At 42.0% G+C, this 20,938-nt stretch overlaps 1 protein-coding gene across 1 annotated transcript; it reads right to left on the reverse strand.

The window, feature by feature from the left end:
• Positions 1-2,647: 2,647 nt before the first annotated feature.
• On the reverse strand, positions 2,648-19,992 carry LOC121877438 (cilia- and flagella-associated protein 52-like). The gene is made up of 10 exons (XM_042383202.1): positions 19,965-19,992; positions 11,250-11,342; positions 10,747-10,937; positions 9,130-9,482; positions 8,771-8,778; positions 7,444-7,586; positions 6,383-6,534; positions 3,947-4,178; positions 3,021-3,086; positions 2,648-2,677 (listed from the first exon to the last, which is right to left on the reverse strand). Exons 1-10 carry the CDS (start codon positions 19,990-19,992, stop codon positions 2,648-2,650), a joined length of 1,296 nt encoding a protein of 431 aa, XP_042239136.1.
• Positions 19,993-20,938: the final 946 nt, after the last annotated feature.

Genomic DNA, 20,938 nt, shown 5'->3' on the forward strand with positions numbered 1-20,938 from the left:
GATAATCTACTTTCCCTTAGTAGATAATCTACTATGAAAGTAGATAACCAACTTTCCCGAAAGAGATATTTCTATTTCTATGATACAAATTTCCGTTTCTATGATAAGTAGATAACCGAACTTTCCTAGAAAGTAGAACATTTCCCATTTTCTGTGATACAAATTCTCGTTTCTATGATAATCTACTTTTGAAAAATTTGTTAATATTTCCCCAAAAGTCGGTGTAATTTACTTCCACCAAAGTTCGATAATTCACTTTCCTGAAGTAGATATCCATTTTCAGGAAAGTAGATAACCAACTTTCCCAGAAAGTAGAAATATTTTACATTTTCTGTGATAAAAATTTCTCGTTTTCTATGATAATCTACTTTGGAAAATGTTAATGTTTCCCAAAAAGTCAATAATCTACTTTCCCTTAAAGTAAATAATCTACCTTCCAGGAAAGTAGATAACCAACTTTCCTGGAAAGTAGATGTTTCCCATTTTCTATGATACAAATTTCCCATTTTCTATGATAAGTAGATAACCAACTTTCCCAGAAAGTAGAAATATTTCACATTTTCTGTGTCCTCAGGGTTTTTGTCTCCAGTGATGGACCTTCATACAGTCTCTTCTTCCTGTCATTAATTTCTTTTAACTAACTTTTCAAATATAATAGGTGTAATACATGCTTACTCTTAAATATATTTTTAAATAAAAGACAATCAACAAAAGTTATGTTTTTATTTGGCAAGAATAGCACATTGAAGGTGTAGAAAAGTCAGGGTTGAGGTAACTGCCACAATTTTACTTGGTGTTTTTCTTATTATGTCATGTATAAAATTTGAAGCCTTTAAGTTTGATAAATCATAATTTGCAAGAACTTTGTGGTTACACGTCACGTCCCTTAGGAAGGGTTTGCTGAAAAACGTTTTCTGGGTGTTGTCTCGGACCTTGAGGCCAGAGATAATCTTTCACCAAAATTGACATTGAGACTCTGCTAATACAGTACAGGCTGTAGCATTACACCAACCTGCTAGAGTAAAGTTTAATACAGTATTATAATGGATAAAATTTAATACAGTTAGGAAACAATGCATAAATTACACTACTGTACCTATAAAATCTATCAGTATTTTTCTCATTTTGGGTAACAGATGCAAGAAGTTAATACCCGATTTAGTATAATTAAAATATAGAGACGAGATCTTTCAATAAAATTTCTAGATTGACATGACATTCTGCAAGTTTAAGTACAGTACTGTACATATATTTAACTGAACACTACCAAAGAATCCAATGTGTGTGGGGGCTGAGCACTAAAATTTACCTCTTAAAGTATCTTTGAAATTTAGTCTAGATAGCAAGTACAGTATAGCGAGTCAGCAACACATCCTGCTGCTCCACCAGGATGAACATACAGTAGCAAGACTTCACTAGTGTGAATCCATTAAGTATGTAGAGATTTCAGAAAAATTCATGACAGACAGTTTGTCAACAACACATGGACCAATCTCAGAATTAGTCATTCACAACACACACACACACACATATATTAACATTCATAGTATACATGTACAATACATATCCATACTAGGGTATTTCTAAAATGTTGCATGCATAAAAAGTAGATCATCTACTTTTCGGGAAAGTAGATATTTCCCAGTTTCTATGATACAAATTTCCCGTTTTCTATGATTTTCTACTTCGGACCAATTTGGCTCCAGCAGACCTATTTGGCCCCAACCGGACCTATTTGGCCAAACCGGACCTAACGGTAGGATTTCGTCCCAGAATAGGGTAGGATTCCGCCTCAGAATACAGTAGGATTCCACCTCAGAATACAGTAGGATTCCACCTCAGCATACAGTAGGATTCCGCCTCAGAATACAGTAGGATTCCGCCTCAGAATACAGTAGGATTCCGCCTCAGAATACAGTAGGATTCCGCCTCAGAATACAGTAGGATTCCGCCTCAGAATACAGTAGGATTCCACCTCAGAATACAGTAGGATTCCACCTCAGAATACAGTAGGATTCCACCTCAGAATACAGTAGGATTCCGCCTCAGAATACAGTACTATTCTGCCTCAGAATACAGTAGGATTCCGCCTCAGAATACAGTAGGATTCCACCTCAGAATACAGTAGGGATTCCACCTCAGAATATGTAGGATTCAGAATACAGTAGGATTCTCCTCAGAACACATTAGGATTCCGCCTCAGAATACAGTAGGTTTCCCGCTCAGACTACAGTAGGATTCCGCCTCAGAATACAGTAGGATTCCGCCTCAGAACACATTAGGATTCCGCCTCAGAATACAGTAGGTTTCCGCCTCAGACTACAGTAGGATTCCGCCTCAGAATACAGTAGGATTCTCCTCAGAACACATTAGGATTCCGCCTCAGAATACCGTAGGATTCCGCCTCAGAATACCGAGGATTCCGCCTCATAATACAGTAGGATTCCGTCCCAGAATAGGGTAGGATTTTGCCCCAGGAGACGGTAGTTGTATATCATGGGTATCACATGCACCTTAACAGGTACTATTAAAGTGATACCTTTAACTTAATAATCCTTCATGAGATACAGAATAAGACACTAAAAGTTGAGAATAGTAATATCTGTAACTGGTAAGTAAAACACGTGCTGTGTACATGGAGGGGGGGCTACAGACCAAACATGTGTGAGAGTTGATCCTGAAAGCCAAGAAGATGGCCAGACAGTCGAGGTACAAAAATTATTGTTACCGAGACATTGTTCTAAACAAGACCTCCTGTCTTTTAAGGATGAGTTATTTCTGCTATTTTTAAAGTGACCATTGTAATGGATGGAATAGCTGTCAAAAGATCAGTCCCCAGCCAACAATTTTAATGACTTTCCTGGTCTTGAGTCTTGACACAATGACATGGTCGATGCCTTACAACAGCTGCCTGACAGTGATTGTAGATAAATACATATTGCCTAAGGTATCTTCCAGAAAAGTAAAGCGCCATCCTTACCAACAGATACCAGCACATCACCTTCAGGAGAGAGACTAACTTTGGTGATGGCGCCGCTGTGACCCCGACCTTCATGAGTCACACGACCTTTGTTCCAGTTCCAGACCTGAAATTATGACCGAGTTGTAAAAAGTATAGGACTTTGTTACTTTAGTAAAAGTATTGTTACATTGACAAAATGTTACTCAAGAAGAAGTAAAAGTATCCAAAGTTCAAATTACTCAAGTAGAAGTAAAAAGTATCTCATTTATAAAGTACTTAAGTACTAAAAGTAAAAAGTAACAAAATTATTCTCAAATACTGTACTAAAATAAACGTACAGCAAATTACAGTGAACCCTTGAAGATCCGGACTAAGAGGGGGAACCACGTCTTGACAGTGGTGAAAAGTCTAGGAATGGGATAGAGACACACCATTCTAGAGGTGGCAGCACCCCCAGGGACCCTCCCAGTGTCAGCGGTGCCCTCAGGGACCCTTCCAGTGGCAGCACCAGGGACCCTCCCAGGGGCGGCGGTGGTCCGAGGGACCCTCCCGGGAACGGCGGCGGTCCGAGGGACCCTCCCGGGAACGGCGGCACTTCCAGTGACACCTCCCAAGGACGGTGAGACCTTCAGGGACTCTCCCAGGAGCGGCGATGTCCCCAGGGACCATCCCAGTGACCGTCCCAGGGCCAGCGGCACCCCCAGGCACCATCTCAGGGTCCCCCAAGAAAATTTTCCCAAGAGCAACCACGCCCCCAGGGACCCTACGAAGGGTCCCCAGGGGTGGTTGCATTCCCAGTGTCCCACTCAGGGGTGGCAGCACCCCCAGGGACCCTCCCAGGGGTGGTGGTGTCACCATGAGCCCACTCAGGGACGGCAGTGCCCCCCAGGGATCCTCCCAGAGGCAGTGGCGTCCCCAGGGACACCTTCAAGTACTTCTCAGGTTGAACAATAGTGAGTATTTCTCAGTATTAGTCTGCCTCACCTTGACAACAGCGTCTTCCCCCGCCGTGACCAATGTAGAGTCATCAGTGGTGGAGGTGATGGTGGTGATGGGTCTGGTGGAAGCTGGCAGGTCCGCCAGCAGGGCTCCATCCTCGTGGTCCCACACCAGTACAGACCCATCGCTGCCCACAGTGGCCATCTCCCCACTGGTCAGTACAGTCCCACCAAGGAACACCGTGTGGGCTGTCAGTTTATATACTCGTTCCAGTTCCCTGTAACAGTGTCTTGTCATAGATGCTTAAATTTCAGTCCCATAAAATATATCTTCAATATTCATATCTCCATTTGTTCTCACATAGCATTTCCTAAACTAACAGATTTACAGTTGTTTGTGTTCTTCACTCTTGGTTTTTATATTTCATTTTTCATTAACAGATGTATATAGTATACAGTAAAGTATTGTATTTAATACACAATGAAGAGAGAAAATTTTTTTTTTCACTGTTATAATTATGGATTTAACAGTTAGTTATAGTTTACTTGTATGCAAGTAAATGGTAGCCAGTCACATATACTGTACTGTACATCAAGAGGAACACTATTTAGTCAAGTATTTATATAAAGATGGTTGTTTCTGGTCATGACAGTACCCACCTCCTCCTTGTATTAAAACCACAGATAGTGAGAACCTATACGATGGTTGTGGTGTACTGTCTATAATTTCTTCTGATTCACATTACAGCTACATAACATTCAAACTCACTGTGTTAGTGGGAAGTGTTACAGAAAACATTAAACATTTGAGAGGGGTAATTCGTATGCTGTATGTTTTATATGAACTATACCAGGATCCGTACATATAATCTTAAGTACAGTATGTATACTGATAGCAATTTAGGAGAACTCAAGGTACCTATATGATGATTGGGAAGGCCCAATTGATACGGATTAGTGTATTACAATATAGTGAATAAGTGTGACCGTGGCTGAAGATTGTGGTATTTACGTCTGTGTACGATTAGTAAACATAGCTGCCTCGGGTATCGGGTAAAAATATTTGAGACACTGATCTGGGAAAGGATAAATGTATCGGACGTATGTGAAGTGTTGGAATTGACCCATAAAATATACTCCAGGGAAAATATCTTGCGTACCTCAGTATGAGCTTAATACACATTGTTAACCCATGTGACAAATAACCACAAAAGTGCAGTGATTCGATAATCTTATGAACGTGTTGAACAGTTGCAGAGTGTGGGGGAATGAGCCATACATGGGAGTAAGTGAAATTTATACTGTATACCCAAGCCAAGAACTAAGGTTTTTGTTTGGTCTGGCGCCTAAACCGGCCTCCGCTAAAGCTTCGAGGTAATGAGATAGCCAAAGTAATTTGCCTGAACCTGACAAACCAGACACTTACTGTAGTATGTAATTTAGAATTAAGGTACGTAACTATAAGGCATAAATTCGCAATAATAAGAGAGTGTATGTGTGAGGGCCAGAATAAAGTGACGGAGAAATTTAAGCATTGGCACCAGTAGGCCTAGTCAGGGTGAGACGCTACCCCATCGTCCTCCGTGACGCTCGGCTTCTCATACACGCAGGTGTACACACCTGTGAGTGGAGGAAGACCAGTGAGGTCGGAGAGAATGTTTGGCCAATCATCCACTGTTCTACTTTGAGGAACCCACCTGGTGTTGTGGGTAATGCTTATGGCCACTATACAACCTCCACTATGGATATCTGGACATCTCACACTTCAACACCCTGGATGTGAAGAAATGCTGGTGCTGTTTGAGGTGCTCACGGCCGCCACTCTAAGCGACCTAATGATACCAGACGCAGAAACAGTCCTGGTATGAATGCCTGGGAAGGATTTCATCCACCTAACAAGAGTAGGGTGTGAAACGTGTACCTAGTGTGTACCTCGGTGCTAAGAATGAGCTGAAGTATCTGTGTGTATGGTGGATATTATTGAATGTTCCTTAATCAGATGCTATTGGGTGTGTCTGTGCTATTGGATATTGTGGGTGATATTGGGGAAGGAATGACCTAGGTAAGGTGGTCAATGATTTTATTATGGAGAGAGAAGACTTTAATTAATTATTTGGAGAAGGTCTGCTATTTTTGTGGTGTAGTGACCTTAATAATGGCTTGCGGAAGGTCAACTAGTTTTGTATTGTGACCGAATGCAATATTTTTTATATATTAAGAAATAAAGTAGTTAAATTTTTGTTTAGTGTTTCGCCTTTCCTAGCACTCTCAACTCTCATGAAAAACATGAACTCACAGTGCCTGGATTGCTCTGTCAGTTACCTAAAGAACACTACACATACTGTCCTGTGGTATGGTGGCAGTGACCGTAAGTTGATTACCCCTAGAATTGAGTGATCACACTAAAGGGCAGTATAGTGGATACTTGTTCCATGGTATCGGAGGCCTTGTGGTTTCTAAGACAGAAAAAACAAATACTTACGGCAGCTGCCAGAGGATAGAGGAACCATCACCACTGCATGAAAGGACCCGCTTCTCAGAGGAGGAGAGGGCCAGATGTGTCACTTCTCCGCGGTGCTCCTTCTGTGAGGCCTCCATACGCACCCCTAACCCCTCCACTACCCACACTCTCACCTGCCACAAGTTCAGAGAATTAGGTACAGTAATTGGTGCAGAGTGAGGGTATACTGCACACTTCCTAACCTGCCCATACAAGTTGTGGTCTAACTGTTATCATCCTAAATCTTTCTACTACAGACTTATTTTATGATAAAATTTCATCCCCCCATCTCATCCCTTATCTCATACACAGAAGGTACAGAAGAGGGCCTGCAGAATCATGCTCGGCGCAGACTACTCCGGCTACAACAACGCTCTCTCCACCCTGGAAATACCATCCCTCAGTGACCTCCACCACCAAGCACTAGCAAGGATTGGCAGTGGACTACTGCACCATCCTCATCATCGCCACCTCCTGCCACCGGCAATCCCCCGCCCACCTCGCGCAGTCCGCCACTACAACAAAATTCAGCCCATAAGAGCCCGCACTGATAGATATAAGAACAGCACCATCCCATCTACTGTTAAAATAATAAACAACCCCTGATTTATGTACTGTACAGCCCTGTAAATGTATTCAACGCATATCATTTTGTCTAAATCAAATGTAAGTTTGTATATTTTCAGCCACCGGCTGCAACTCTATTAATAAACCGTTTATTATTATTATTATTATTATTATTATTATTATTATTATTATTATTATATCCTACTTAGAATAATCTGTCTCATCATGCATTTCTCCTCCATAAGTATTTCTCACCACTACTTCATAAGTGTCTCACCTTCAGTTTAAACTTAATCTTGCCACTGTCTCATCACTGTCCCACTGTATAACTGTTCATTCATATTTCTTTACATTATCAGTAAGTTCAACAGACAGCAGTGTATCTTCATTCATCAACCAAGACTTGACACACATTAAAAAGAAATAAACACACACACACAAAACCAGGGTTATATTAAATCCCCATAGCGTCTCACCCGCCCATCACGACCTCCGGAGATGATGTGGCCGTCTCTGAGCGTGATGACTGTGTTCACTCCACCATGATGAGCGTCATCCACTGTCCACACCACCTGCCCGCTCTCTGCCCCCAGCCCTCGTAGCCGCCCATCACTCCACCCTGATACAGAGGTTTTGGCCATAAATATATCATATATGTATAGTCAAAGACAAAAGTCGTGTCGTGAAATTTGGTGAAAACTTATGCTGAAGGTCTATCACTTTTGGTGCGCTCTGCCTTGTGGTAGGGCTCTCATAATGTTTCACGAGTTATATTTACCGCAATCTTCGGACAAAACCGCGACATGACTTTTGTCTTTGACTGTACAAATGTATAAGCATGTTCATGCACACCCATGCTAACAAAGGCAAAAGTACAGTTATCGGTCAATCTGAGGGGGGGGGGGGAGGAGTCATGTGTAGGTGTGACACAAGTACAGTATAAATACAGAGCCAGGTACAGTACCAGTGCAGTTAATCATTAGAGAAGGTACTGGAGTGCACATGTGGAGGAGTAGTGGTGTCAAGTTAAGTACAAATAATTGAGAGCATTCCAAGTACAGTAATTAATCAGGAGAGAGAGAGAGAGAGAGAGAGTTGCAGAAAAGTGCAGAGACCCGAGGAGGCTTCAGATGGGAATGCAGTGTGTGTTTTCAGGATGCTGACATAGGCATTATTAATTCTGCTGATCAATAAGGAAGATGTACCTGCCTAGACTAAGACACATCCATAAGAAGGGGTTTTAAGGTGAGTGCACTAAATAGTAAGTGAACATTTATGAGGGATATAAAGTACCGATATACTGCTGGGTCAAGTGAATACAAAAGCAGGGAGAGCAAGATGGTGTGTGTATGGGGTGGAAGTTACAAATACAATAGGTTGTGTACATATCTGGGCCTATGTACAGTATTCATATTGCAGGAATGTGCAAAGGAGTTTCTATGTGCATGGTCATAAATCTTAGCAACATAACACTGTCTGCCCAATTATATAGTTGTGCTTTCCTATGAGTGTGTATTATTGAGTACTGTACATGCCCACTGTGTGTGTACAACACTACCTGTGACAATTGTGTTGAGTGTGGGGGTGACGGAGCAGCAACAGCACACAAGGCCGGGCAACTCCACCCTCAGCACCTCCTCCAAGGACCTGACATTCCACACACGTATGCCCCCTACACCCGCGCTCACCACCAGTTCACCCACACCCCTAAAAGAGGATACATCAATGCAAAGCCTCCTCCTCAGCCCTCAGGAGTCCCGTAGGATCATGCCATATTCTTTGGCAATCCCTTAAAAGCCTTACTGTCCAACCTGAAGGGAAAGGGGTTTTTGGCAAAACTGGGTATTCCACTTAAATTTGTCAATACAGTACAGTATTTTTATGTCCTTAAATATTTCACTATTGGTACTGTGGGACAAGCCGAGGCCAAAAACCATACATTCAAGTACAGGTAATATATTTTGCTAATAAATATCCCTTTTTATAGTTTCTGCTACAGAATTACATATTGTATTTTTCTAAGATTATTTATTATGCTCCAGAGGCAATTTTTATGAATTTTCTAAATCCCTTAATTTACAATATCTTTCAGTGAAGGATCATCAGTACAAGATCACTTAGTACAGTATATATATAACAATCTATTCTCCTGTGTTACTCACCTGGGAAAAGTGACATCATAAATGGGTTCTGAATGACAGGTTGACAGAAGATGGGCCTCAAGTGGCATCACATCCAGTCTGATCTCCTGAAGACGGTCAGATAATCTTGATAGTCTTTTGTTATTTTTTTTATCTGTGTTTTTACTGCCCACTGATTCACTGTTGCCAGAGTTATTTGCTTTTCTCATACATCCATTTGTCTTATAGAGAGGCAGGACTCTGGAAGAGGGTTGGTGGGTGGTGGGAGCTGGGAGGTGAACCTGGAACATCTCAGAGTTAATGGTTCCCAAGACCACTTCCCGCCCAACCACACTGACCGATGTCACAGTGGCCCCAACGTCCAGTGACCATAGCTGTTACAGAGATAATGAGAGGAAAGTATTGAGGCTGTGAGAAATAATAATTAAGGTCACTGGCGAAGGTCAGAAGGATTAGAATATGTAGAATAACTATAGGTTTCCAAGGTGTGATTTAGGGTTTGTGTGTTCTTCTGAAAGTACTTAATTAGTTAAACCCCTTAAATTTCAATTCTGAGAAAAAATTATATTTGGGTCAAAAATTTTGTAGGGTATAAGACTTACATTTTTTGTGGTTTTAAGCCAAAAATTAGATTTTGCTGAAAATCACAGTATGGGTACTCCTGAGCTTGCTGATTATGAATATGTGGTCCACGATTCGATTGCAGAGTAATTAGTGGCCAAAATGACCCTTGAAATATTTTACTGACATTTTTCAATGCTAATTACTCATCAACTATGCGCAGGGGCGTCAAACATGCGGCCCGACACACTCCTGCATGCGGCCCATTTGCTGCTCCAGCCTCACCTTGAGGGGCCAAAACTAAATAGCGAGTGTATCCCTCAGCTGAATAAAATAGTCCGCTGTCTCCTAGAACAATATACTCAATCAACATCACCAATGAGCTCCAATGTGAGTCTGTGTTGAGGAACAAGTTTTCGAGTGTTGATGTTGGCACATTTTATCAATATTTTGGACCAAATTATCCCGGGATTAAATATTTTGCCTCAAAGATTATGTCAATGTTCGGAAGTACATATGTCTGTGAACAACTCTTTTCTGTGATGAACTTGAACAAGTCTCGGCCTCGGTCTCAACTTACTGAGGTGCACCTTAATTCAACACTGAAGGTTGCTACAGCTCAGTCGTTAGTGCCAAACTTTGATGCACTGGTCCATACCAAGAGGCCAATTATCAGGAAGCAGCAGTAGCAAACAATAAGATTGATCAAGGTAAGTAAACACTTGATTTGTTTGTTTTTAAGGGTTTCACACGAGGGCAGACTAAATCCACCTTTCTTATTTTGTCGTAATACTCACCTAAGAGGTGATTGCGAAGTGCTCATAATTATGTTACTTGGCCCGCATACTGTGTACTCATAATAAATCTGGCCCGCCTTGGCAAATGAGTTTGACACCCTTGCTAGATGATGGAAAGAGAGAGAGAGAGAGAGAGAGAGGGCATAACTGATGAAAAACCTGGTGGGAAGAGACTGATGCTTACAAGCTTTAATACACAACAATACACATCCCCATATTAAGACAGCCATACTTTATAAAGACCATAAGTTAACTCCCACCATATACGTAAGTGTTGTACCTGGGCGAGGAGCGGTCTGGTGGGATCCTTTGGGTGTGTATACTTGACAGTTCCGTGGGCACGAGGGGGGCCAGCACATACAGGTCGCCCATCTTCCTTCACATCTGGAAGCTGACGGTAGGCCCGCAGTGAACCACCCAGGTCCCCAACCAGCAGGTCCCCACCAGGCAACACCACCAATGTCTGGATGCCTGGGGGAAAGAACAACACTAAAAGATTCATGTTGTGTTCTAAGCTGATGACAACACTCTACACTGGATATGTAATAATAATAATTCTTTAAATATTATACTCTGCTGTAACTTTTATCAGTCAATGTTTGAAAAGAAATTTACAGTGACTTTGGTTAGGTTGCATTAAGTCAGATCAGGTCAGGCTAGCATTAGATTCCAGAAATCCCCAAACAAGCAACAAGTTAGGTTAAGTAGTGTGACATTTTTCTGTAACCAATTTTAATTTTAGAGATTAGGTTTATGCAGCCCTCAGCCTATCCCTCAACACACCTGGCGTAGGGGCCCGGGAGAGCCTGGGACCACCTGGTGTGGGCGTCGGCCTGGGTGCCATCACAGACACCAGCACTGCAGACCCAGATGTTCCTGAAAACCAAGAAACTAACGTGAATGTGAACTGAGGGGACAGCAATAGCGAAAGGGCCGGATTTACCTACTTGTGGGCCCCAGGCCAAACTCATCAGTGGGCCCCCAAATTTATAGAAATGTTTGCATGTTTCAATAAATATATATATATATATATATATATATATATATATATATATATATATATATATATATATATATACCTATTCTAAAAAATCATTTGAACATTTTTCTAAAAGCCATTTGAACAAGTTATAATCAAGATATCAAATTTTGGTTAACAGATCTAAGCAGCACATTCAGGAGTACCTATACTGAAATTTTGAACAAAATCCATTTTTGGCCGAAAATGACAAAAAATTAGGATTTTTGGCCAAAAATACGTTTTCTCTCTGAACTAAAATTTAATGTGCCTAACTATTTAAGTACATCAGGAATAATACAAATTAGGTTCGCTTGATCTTGTGATGGCCGGGGAAGTCCAAGGCGAGATAAAGTTGAATATATCCATAATAAAAGTAAATATACCTTTAAAGTCAATAATATATATGTTTTTCCGTATATGTATTTTTATTTGTTAATACAGATACACAATGGACTCATGGATCACACTTCAACTTGGGTAAAACTCGCCCATAGAAAAATGAAATACTAAAAGAGATCTAGGAAGTCAACAAATATTTATATATCAACAGTAGTATATTCCAGGGGTAAATTTAGCTCTAACAGACTCTTATCCAGAAGGTAATATAGCCATAACTTTCCTTTTCATGACAGTAATGCCTCAGCAAACATAAATGATCATACAAGCATAATATATCACTGACATATGACTTACTAACATATATACTATTGTCCTACACGCCCACCACTTGGTACAGTCCTGAGGTAGGGAAGATTTACACGCTGGCCACCACTACACACCACGTATGATGCATCGTGTGTGTGTGTGTGTGTGTGTAATAATAATAAAAATAATAATTAATGGTTTATTGAATGAGCATGGCAGCCGGAAGGCTGAAAATATACAATTACATAATTGTGGAATGGGTCTCTTGGTTTACAAATGATATACAAGTGTGTGTGTGTGTGTGTGTGTGTGTGTGTGTGTGTGTGTCAAAATACACTAATTAAATAAAGACAGATAAAGAGACAGACACGAATATCGCTATACAAAAAGATATCCCGTCCACAGTGATGAGAGAGAAAGGATCTCACCAAAGAGACTCCCCTCCCTGTGTGCAGTCCTTAGAGTGGAAACAACGCCAGGACAAAGTGGGAGGAGGATCACGGTCGAGGTCCTCAGAGCTGGGAATCTTCCTAGTTTTATGTCGCGTCCTTGTCAGTGTTTAGAGTGTATACAAATATGAACCATCGCTGTAAATCACCGTGCAGGCAGCGAGACAGCACACAGGTTATAATGTTCAGCGCTCAAAAAAGTATGATTTTCAAAATAAACAAAGCGACTTACTGTTGTCTCGGTGGGGTTGTCAAAATTCTTATTCCATTGTGTCATATTGTCTCACACAAAAACGTAAAGATAAATGTTAGAGCGAATTACGTGTATTTTGTTATGTGACAGCAGTATGGTAGCCTTCTGTGCTACGTGACAGTAGTATGGTAGCCTACTATGTTACGTGACAGCAGTGTGGTAGCCTACTATGTTACGTGACAACAGTGTGGTAGCCTACTATATTGAGTGACAGCAGTATGGTAGCCTACTATGTTGCGTGACAGCAGTGTGGTAGCCTACTATGTTACGTGACAGCAGTGTGGTAGCCTACTATGTTACGTGACAGCAGTGTGGTAGCCTACTATGTTACGTGACAACAGTGTGGTAGCCTACTATGTTGCGTGACAGCAGTGTGGTAGCCTACTATGTTACGTGACAGCAGTGTGGTAGCCTACTATGTTGCGTGACAGCAGTGTGGTAGCCTACTATGTTACGTGACAGCAGTGTGGTAGCCTACTATGTTGCGTGACAGCAGTGTGGTAGCCTACTATGTTACGTGACAGCAGTGTGGTAGCCTACTATGTTACGTGACAGCAGTGTGGTAGCCTACTATGTTACGTGACAACAGTGTGGTAGCCTACTATGTTGCGTGACAGCAGTGTGGTGGCCTACTTTGTTACGTGACAGCAGTGTGGTAGCCTATGTTACGTGACAGCACTGTGGTAGCCTACTATGTTGCGTGGCAGCAGTGTGGTAACCTACTATGTTGCGTGACAGAAGTGTGGTAGCCTATGTTATGGTGACAGCAGTGTGGTAGCCTACTATGTTACGTGACAGCAGTGTGGTAGCCTATGTTACGTGGCAGCAGTGTGGTAGCCTACTATGTTGCGTGACAGCAGTATGGTAGCCTACTATGTTACGTGGCAGCAGTGTGGTAGCCTATGTTACGTGGCAGCAGTGTGGTAGCCCACTATGTTGCGTGGCAGCAGTTTGGTAGCCTATGTTATGGTGACAGCAGTGTGGTAGCCTACTATGTTGCGTGACAGCAGTGTGGTAGCCTACTATGTTGCGTGACAGCAGTGTGGTAGCCTATGTTACGTGGCAGCAGTGTGGTAGCCCACTATGTTATGTGGCAGTAGTGTGGTAGCCTATGTTACGTGACAGCAGTGTGGTAGCCCACTATGTTGTGTGGCAGCAGTGTGGTAGCCTGCATGATGGTATTTAATGTTGCGTGTATAAGTAGTTGACTGTGTCGGGGTGTTGTCTGAGGGTGATGATGTAGTAGTGAGTGAGGTAATGAACTGTGATGGCTGGTTGGGCTCCCGTGTTTATTTAAAGAGCTCCGCTTCCTGGGTGTAATTTGGTCATGTAATAATACTTTACACTCACTCACACACACACACACAGTAACCTCAGTTCTGTAATCATTTCTACGCCCCTGCTCACAGGTTGAGTACACAGTAACTACCCGTTGTCCGCGCTTAGATTTAATTCACACAAAGGATTCAATTTTCAATTTCAATTGTTTATTCCTTGATAGAGGAAGCGGGATCCTAGTGCTGTCACTAGGTACCCCTGTACAATGACACCAGAAGCATCTGGCAGGTGTGACAAGTATATACAGTATAAATATTATAAAGGAGCTCACTAAAGCCTAAGGAAGGAAGGATATTACTTTAACACATAATCAATATTATTTACAAAATATCTGGCCAGTATGGGGAGGATCATCGTGTCTCCGTCAGGGGGTCGTGGAGTGGTGGTCCAGCAGGCGTCACGGAAGCGTTGTGTGTGGGGACATCTTAGGAGGTAGTGGATAAGGGTGCTGCTGTCGGGTCTTCTGCATAATGCACAAGAGCGTTGCCCAGGGGATGCGAGGATACCAATCTCCCAAGCAAAGTCATACCGAATGATGATACGGGCAGCAATCACGTCCCCTTTCCGCGACCCTTTCCCATAGACGTACGAGAGGTCAGGAAGTTTACGGAGAACATCGTACCAGGTGGGAGGGGAGTCCAGGGGGATGGCTGCTTCCCGAGCTTCTCTCTGTTCACACAAAGGAGTGGATGGATGATGGATGGAGACGCCTGAAGGACACCCTTCACCTGGATAATGGATACATACTGAACATATATAGCCGTCTGGATACTGAGACATACCTTATCACAAGCAGATGGATATATACACCAGCTTTTTACAGATCGCAATAAATGGATATTTTTGCAGGGAAAGATTTTTACAGGTATGTTTATTATGTTTTTTTTACATAAATAAATATAAATTTTTAGATACATAAGCAGATGTATACAATATAGTTTTAAATACAAAGATTTTTAGCCACATAGATTATATAACTTTTCATTTATATGTATTTCTACACTCAAATACAGATATATAGCTTTTCACATATATATTTCTACCGCCAGACAGATATACAGTATAGCTTTTCACAGACTTCTAAAAACCCAACAATGAAACTAACTCTACAAGAAGTTTATATTCTCATAACTCCGGTAAAATAACCAGTTGTCCATCTTCCTCGTGTGTTGTCTCAGCTCTGATTACTTCAAGATCAACCTCGCCCTCTGTGTAAAGTCTTCTGTAATTTGAGTAATTTTTTGACGGGTGACGGCACTCTGTTATGGGGATGGAGAGGAGTGAGAGAGTGAGGGGTAATGAGAGAGGACAGAGGGGATGGGAAGGTAAGGTAGACTGAGGGGAAAGATGGATAATTAAGAGGGAAGGAAGGAGAAAATGGAGTGAGAACGATAGGAGGATGATAATTAGTATGGGAGAAACAGTGGGGGAGGAAAGGGAAGAAAAAGAAGAGAGAGATAACGAACAAGAAAAGCAGGAAAGGAGAAAAAATTAACACAAGAAATTAACAAGGAACATAGTAGAGGAAAAGGAAGAGGAGGAAAAAAAGGAAGCAACAAAATGAACGATAGAAGTAAAGAGGAAATAAAAAGGAAAACATAATAAAAAAAATATGATTATCACACACAAGTATAAGTCCTATTACAGTCTTCCCATCTTCCTACAGTAAAGTCAACATGGACGCTTAACTTGCCCCATACCTCCTACAAGAGCACCCTGAGGAGCCGCTTATCGTCTCCACACCCTTCGTTGTGGGCGGCCGGCCCAGGAGTGCGTCTCACACACCAATATCTAAGAATAGCACCAAGATTGACCTGTCTTTATGAACTTGACTATAAAATGAGGGAAAACTATAAAACCACAATAAGAGTCAAGCCACCTGTCACCGTCTGAGAGAGGAATATTACCGATGATATATTGTGTTGTTGAAATATGTGAAGAATTTGATGGTTTTTCGTAGAGTAATGAGAAACAAATAGTGCTGACCTCTCCCTAGTTTGATCTAAAACAATAAACGTAAGTCACACACACACACACACACACACGTATATGTATAAGGAAATAATAAACTTTACTTTTATTACTAAAACGCATTGTATCGTATATATTTATGGCCCCTATCAACAACAACAACAACATACAAATACGAAGTAACAACTGGGAATTATTAACGTGATCAGATCCTTTGTTTGAGGAGCTGATTCCCTGACAGGATGATGACTCCAGGGGACTGTGTCCATTGTGGGCACTAGACCACCGTGAGGCGGAGAACACTAGTGAAGCCTTTACTGTTGCTAGAGTGAGAGAGTTGATCAATTTGTACATGTTCAGTCAACCCAATTACAGGGATGTACATAAGTTGTTGTTGAAGTACCTATGGCGTATTTTTTTTAACATTCTACCCTTCCATCTGTTTCGGGTGACGCACACAGCCTTATGTCAGGTATCAGGGCATAATATTGGGTCTCTCCTTCCATTCATGAACGTCTTCGACTCAGGATAAGGTAAAGACGCTTCCCCCCCCCCCTATCTAGGATGATAAGCTCGGCCCCGTGACTGAATAAAATAAGCGTGGCGTCCACCGTCGGCTGGAATGACAGGCATGGCGGTGTAAGAGGCTAGGGGGAGCATATTTTACCATATTTATCTTATCAATCTGAGAGCTGGGAGGATTGGTTCACCCTGCAATACCTTTACCGCAATATATGATGTTCGCCTTCCTGCAAAAATACTTTACCCAAAAATCGTGATTGGAATATTACCATGATAGAGGGATTTGTGTTGTCTTGTAGTGCCACTGATCCATCACTGAGGAATGTTGTAGTGCTACTTGTCCACCACTGAGGAATGTTGTAGTGCCACTTATCCATCACTGAAGAATGTTGTATTGCCACTTGTCCACCACTGAGGAATGTTGTAGCGCCACTGATCCACCACTGAGGAATGTTTTAGTGCCACTAATCCACCACTGAGGAATGTTGTAGTGCCACTTGTCCATCACTGAGGAATGTTGTAGTGCCACTTGTCCACCACTGAGGAATGTTGTAGCGCCACTGATCCACCACTGAGGAATGTTGTAGTGCCACTGATCCACCACTGAGGAATGTTTTAGTGCCACTAATCCACCACTGAGGAATGTTGTAGTGCCACTTGTCCATCACTGAGGAATGTTGTAGTGCCACTTGTCCACCACTGAGGAATGTTGTAGCGCCACTGATCCACCACTGAGGAATGTTGTAGTGCCACTGATCCACCAGTGATGCAGCTCGACTCGTGACGCTGCGTATACATCGTTATAGCGAGGTTGGTCTAAACAAGTTAAAGCCATCCTGTGTTATTGAGGTTTAACGAGTGACATAAATAAGTGTAAGTGAACCATAAAAGATCCTGTGTACAGTATCGTGAGGGGAACATTATGAGGTCAAGTATGAGTAACCAGTGACCCTTGACCTGGCGTGACCTTGTTAACACTTGCCGCCCTGCTAGTGAATGGCTGTATACTGTAAATACACTGATGGACAACGGTTCAACATCGATTGAATTGACGCGTTTATTTACCGTATCCATGCATGAAGCTTGTGAAGACCATGTGTATAGTGTATATAAATGTATGTTGGTATTGATTAAGCTTTAGTTAAGATATAAATACAGCCTTTTAAAAGTGATTTGCTTTCTTGTTACTTGTGGCTGACTGCTGGGTGAGTGATGAGTTTACGGAGTTAGTGTTGCGCTGGCTGAGGGCCAGGACTGTGGAGTGGGGGCTGAGTCATCAAGTCATCAACTGTGTGGTGTGGTAGGGGGCTGATATGTCAACTGTAGAGTGGGGGCTGAATCATCAGCTGTGCAGTGGGTGAGTGGGGGCTGAGTCAGCTGTAGAGTGGTGGTTGCGTCATCAACTGTGAAGTGGGGTCTGTCATTAACTGTGGGGTGAGGGGAGTTGGGGGCTGAGTTATTTAGCTGTGGTGGGGGAGATGGGGATGAGTCATAAACTGTGGAGTGGAGGGGGCTGAGTCATTATCTGTAGAGTGGGGACTTAATCATTATCTGTAGAGTGGGGACTTAATCATTAACTGTAGCGTGGAAGAATTGGGGCTGAGTCATTAACTGTAGAGTGGAACGAGTGGAGAATAATTCATTAGCTGGAGTAAGGGGAGTGGGGGCTGAGTCATTAATGGTGGAGTGGGACGAGTGGAGACTTAAGTCATAAGCTGTAGTGGGGGGAGTGGGGGCTGAGTAATTAATGGTGGGGTGAGGAATGGGTGCGGAGTCATTACCTGTACAGTGGGAGAAGTGGGGATTCACTGAGTCGTCAACTGTGTAATGAGGGAGTGGGGCTGAGTTAATAACTGTGTGGAGTGGGGGTATTTGGGGCTGAGTAATCACCTGGGGAGTGGGAGCTGAGTCATCAACTACAGAGTGGGGCTGAGTCATTAACTGTGAAGCGGGGACTGAATCATTAACTGCGGAATGGGGGCTGAACAATAAATTTGGAGGGGGGGGGGGGTTGAGCCATTACTGGAGTGGGGTCTGACTTATTACCTGTGAAGGAGGCTGCCTCATCAACTGTGGAGTAGGAGGGTGGGTGGGTGGGTGGTTTGGAAGATAGTCTTTCTGATCTGCCTCTTAACAACATCGAGGTCCAGATCAACTACAGTGAGCACAAATAAAATGTTTTGGCAAAAGATATCCTGCGACGATTAGCGATTCCAGAATCTTCAAGTCTAATTCATTTGATGCTTTAATATTTGAAAAAAATAAAAGATATCTTGGGTCACTTTCATTTCCTCTCTCTGATGATGTACAAAGGAATGTTTGGGTTTGTTATCTGGTAAAGAAGTACGGATTGGTAGACCCAAGTGTTCACTATTTCTTACCGTAAAGCTACGGACTGCAGAACTGGGATTAGGATAGTGACTTAGGTTGGGAGAGTTAAGATGCTGGGCAATGAGATTATTAATAGTAATAGCTGCCATTATAACAAGACTCCTGTTCCCCCGACACACATCACCACCACAGCTCCTATTACCATCTGTTGTCTCTATTGACGGATCATTAGTCATCAGCTGCCCTCTCATGTACCCCTTGGTCTTCTTCCCTCGAGAACTATTACCTCCCTCATCACATTTACTTCCTTGGTGTCCTGCTACAGTAAGACGAGTGAAAACTGCTGTAAAAAGACACTAATTTTTTGGTTCCTCACGCGGGTAGTTTGGGCAGATTTGGTTAAATGTGGTTAGGTTTGGCCTGGTTACAGTGTGTTTTGGATTATCTGGTTATATTTGTCTTATTTTTTATATATCTGTATACGTAAATAATTAAAGTTCTGAAACATAATCCTTTTTATGGATATCAATCTGGCTTCAACTTGTGACAGCTTTCGAACGAGTGAATTTGATTTTCTTTTCTTATTGATCGGATATATTGACAACGAGAGACTGAATCTAATATTAACTTAACCTTAATATGACATTGATACATATATGAATTATAAGCGATTACACTAATACATCAATACTAATATATCAAATGCAGTATGTTCATGCATTCTAAATATATCTGTAAGTTAATATGTTATGCTATCTTGATACTAAATCCTTCGTTCACATTTCAGGTATAAACAGGAAGAACAAACATCATGTTAAGTATCCAGATGTACCCTCAGCCATCAAACCAGTTCCTCACGGACCAGGAATACCAATTCCAACTCCACCAGAAAACTATAGGACATGATACTCGATGACGATCATGATATCGATGAAGACATAGAAGAGACTGACGCTTCTAGTACATACTTGCCCACAGCTTCTGCAAAGAGCCCATACCCCTTCAGTCAAGCTGAGTTGAATGATTTAACAAGAGACTTGTGCTTGTCTAAGGAGTCAGCTCAACTACTAGGATCACGGTTTGTGAACACAATGTCTTAGCACCAGGAACAACATTTGCCTGGTACCGTAACCGTGACAAGGAATTTCGCAAGTTCTTCAGTTTTGACAAGAAACTGTCTGGTGTATTGCAACAATATCAGTGGACTCATTGCAGCTATGGGAATATCATACAATATATCAGAGTGGCGGCTCTTCATTGACTCATCAAAAAGAAGCTTGAAAGCTGTGTTGTTCAATGGAAACCAGGTCGGGTCTGTTCTGGTGGGGCATTCAGTGCAGATGGATGAGAACTACAACAACATGGAGTATCTGTTAACTGCTCTGAAGTATAAAGACCACAATTGGAAGATCTGTGGAGACTTGAAGGTAATTTAATAAACCAAAAACAGTTGAGCTTTCAAAAATTGATATTTTGTTGACAGTTTTTCTAATAGGTAATATGTCTGCCGACATACTGTCATATTATGAAGTGTTATTATTTTTAATAATAAAACTATTCAGCTAAACATATTTTAATCTGTTTTTCCACAGGTTGTGTCCATGGTGCTGGGCTTACAAGGTGGTTACACCAAGTTTCCATTGTTTCCTCTGTCTGTGGGATAGTCGAGCAGACAAGCAGCACTACATGCAACGACTGGCCTGCAAGAAGTGGACTTACCCAGGTTCTCACAATGTTGTTGCCCATGCTCTGGTGAATCAAGAGAACATTCTTCTTCCGCCACTGCACATCAAGCTCGGTCTGTTCAAAAAGTTTGTAAAGGCACTGGACAAAAAGCCAGGCTTTCAATTTTCTGAAAGAAAATTTCCAAAAGTCAGTGAGGCAAAGCTGAATGCAGGAATTTTTATGGCCCTCAGATCAGAGAGCTTTTCAATGATCCCAA

Source organism: Homarus americanus, unplaced genomic scaffold (assembly GCF_018991925.1).
Source record: "Homarus americanus isolate GMGI-L3 unplaced genomic scaffold, GMGI_Hamer_2.0 scaffold367, whole genome shotgun sequence".
In the NCBI taxonomy this organism is placed as follows: domain Eukaryota; kingdom Metazoa; phylum Arthropoda; class Malacostraca; order Decapoda; family Nephropidae; genus Homarus; species Homarus americanus.

Coding starts and splice junctions, on each gene's coding strand:
- LOC121877438 (XM_042383202.1), bottom strand. CDS start 19,992: ATGGGCTCTTTGCAGAAGCTGTGGGCAA. Junction 10,938..11,249: donor CTCCCGGGCCCCTACGCCAG/GTGTGTTGAGGG, acceptor TCTTTCCCCCAG/GCATCCAGACATTGGTGGTG. Junction 9,483..10,746: donor CCAGACCGCTCCTCGCCCAG/GTACAACACTTA, acceptor TCTCTGTAACAG/CTATGGTCACTGGACGTTGG.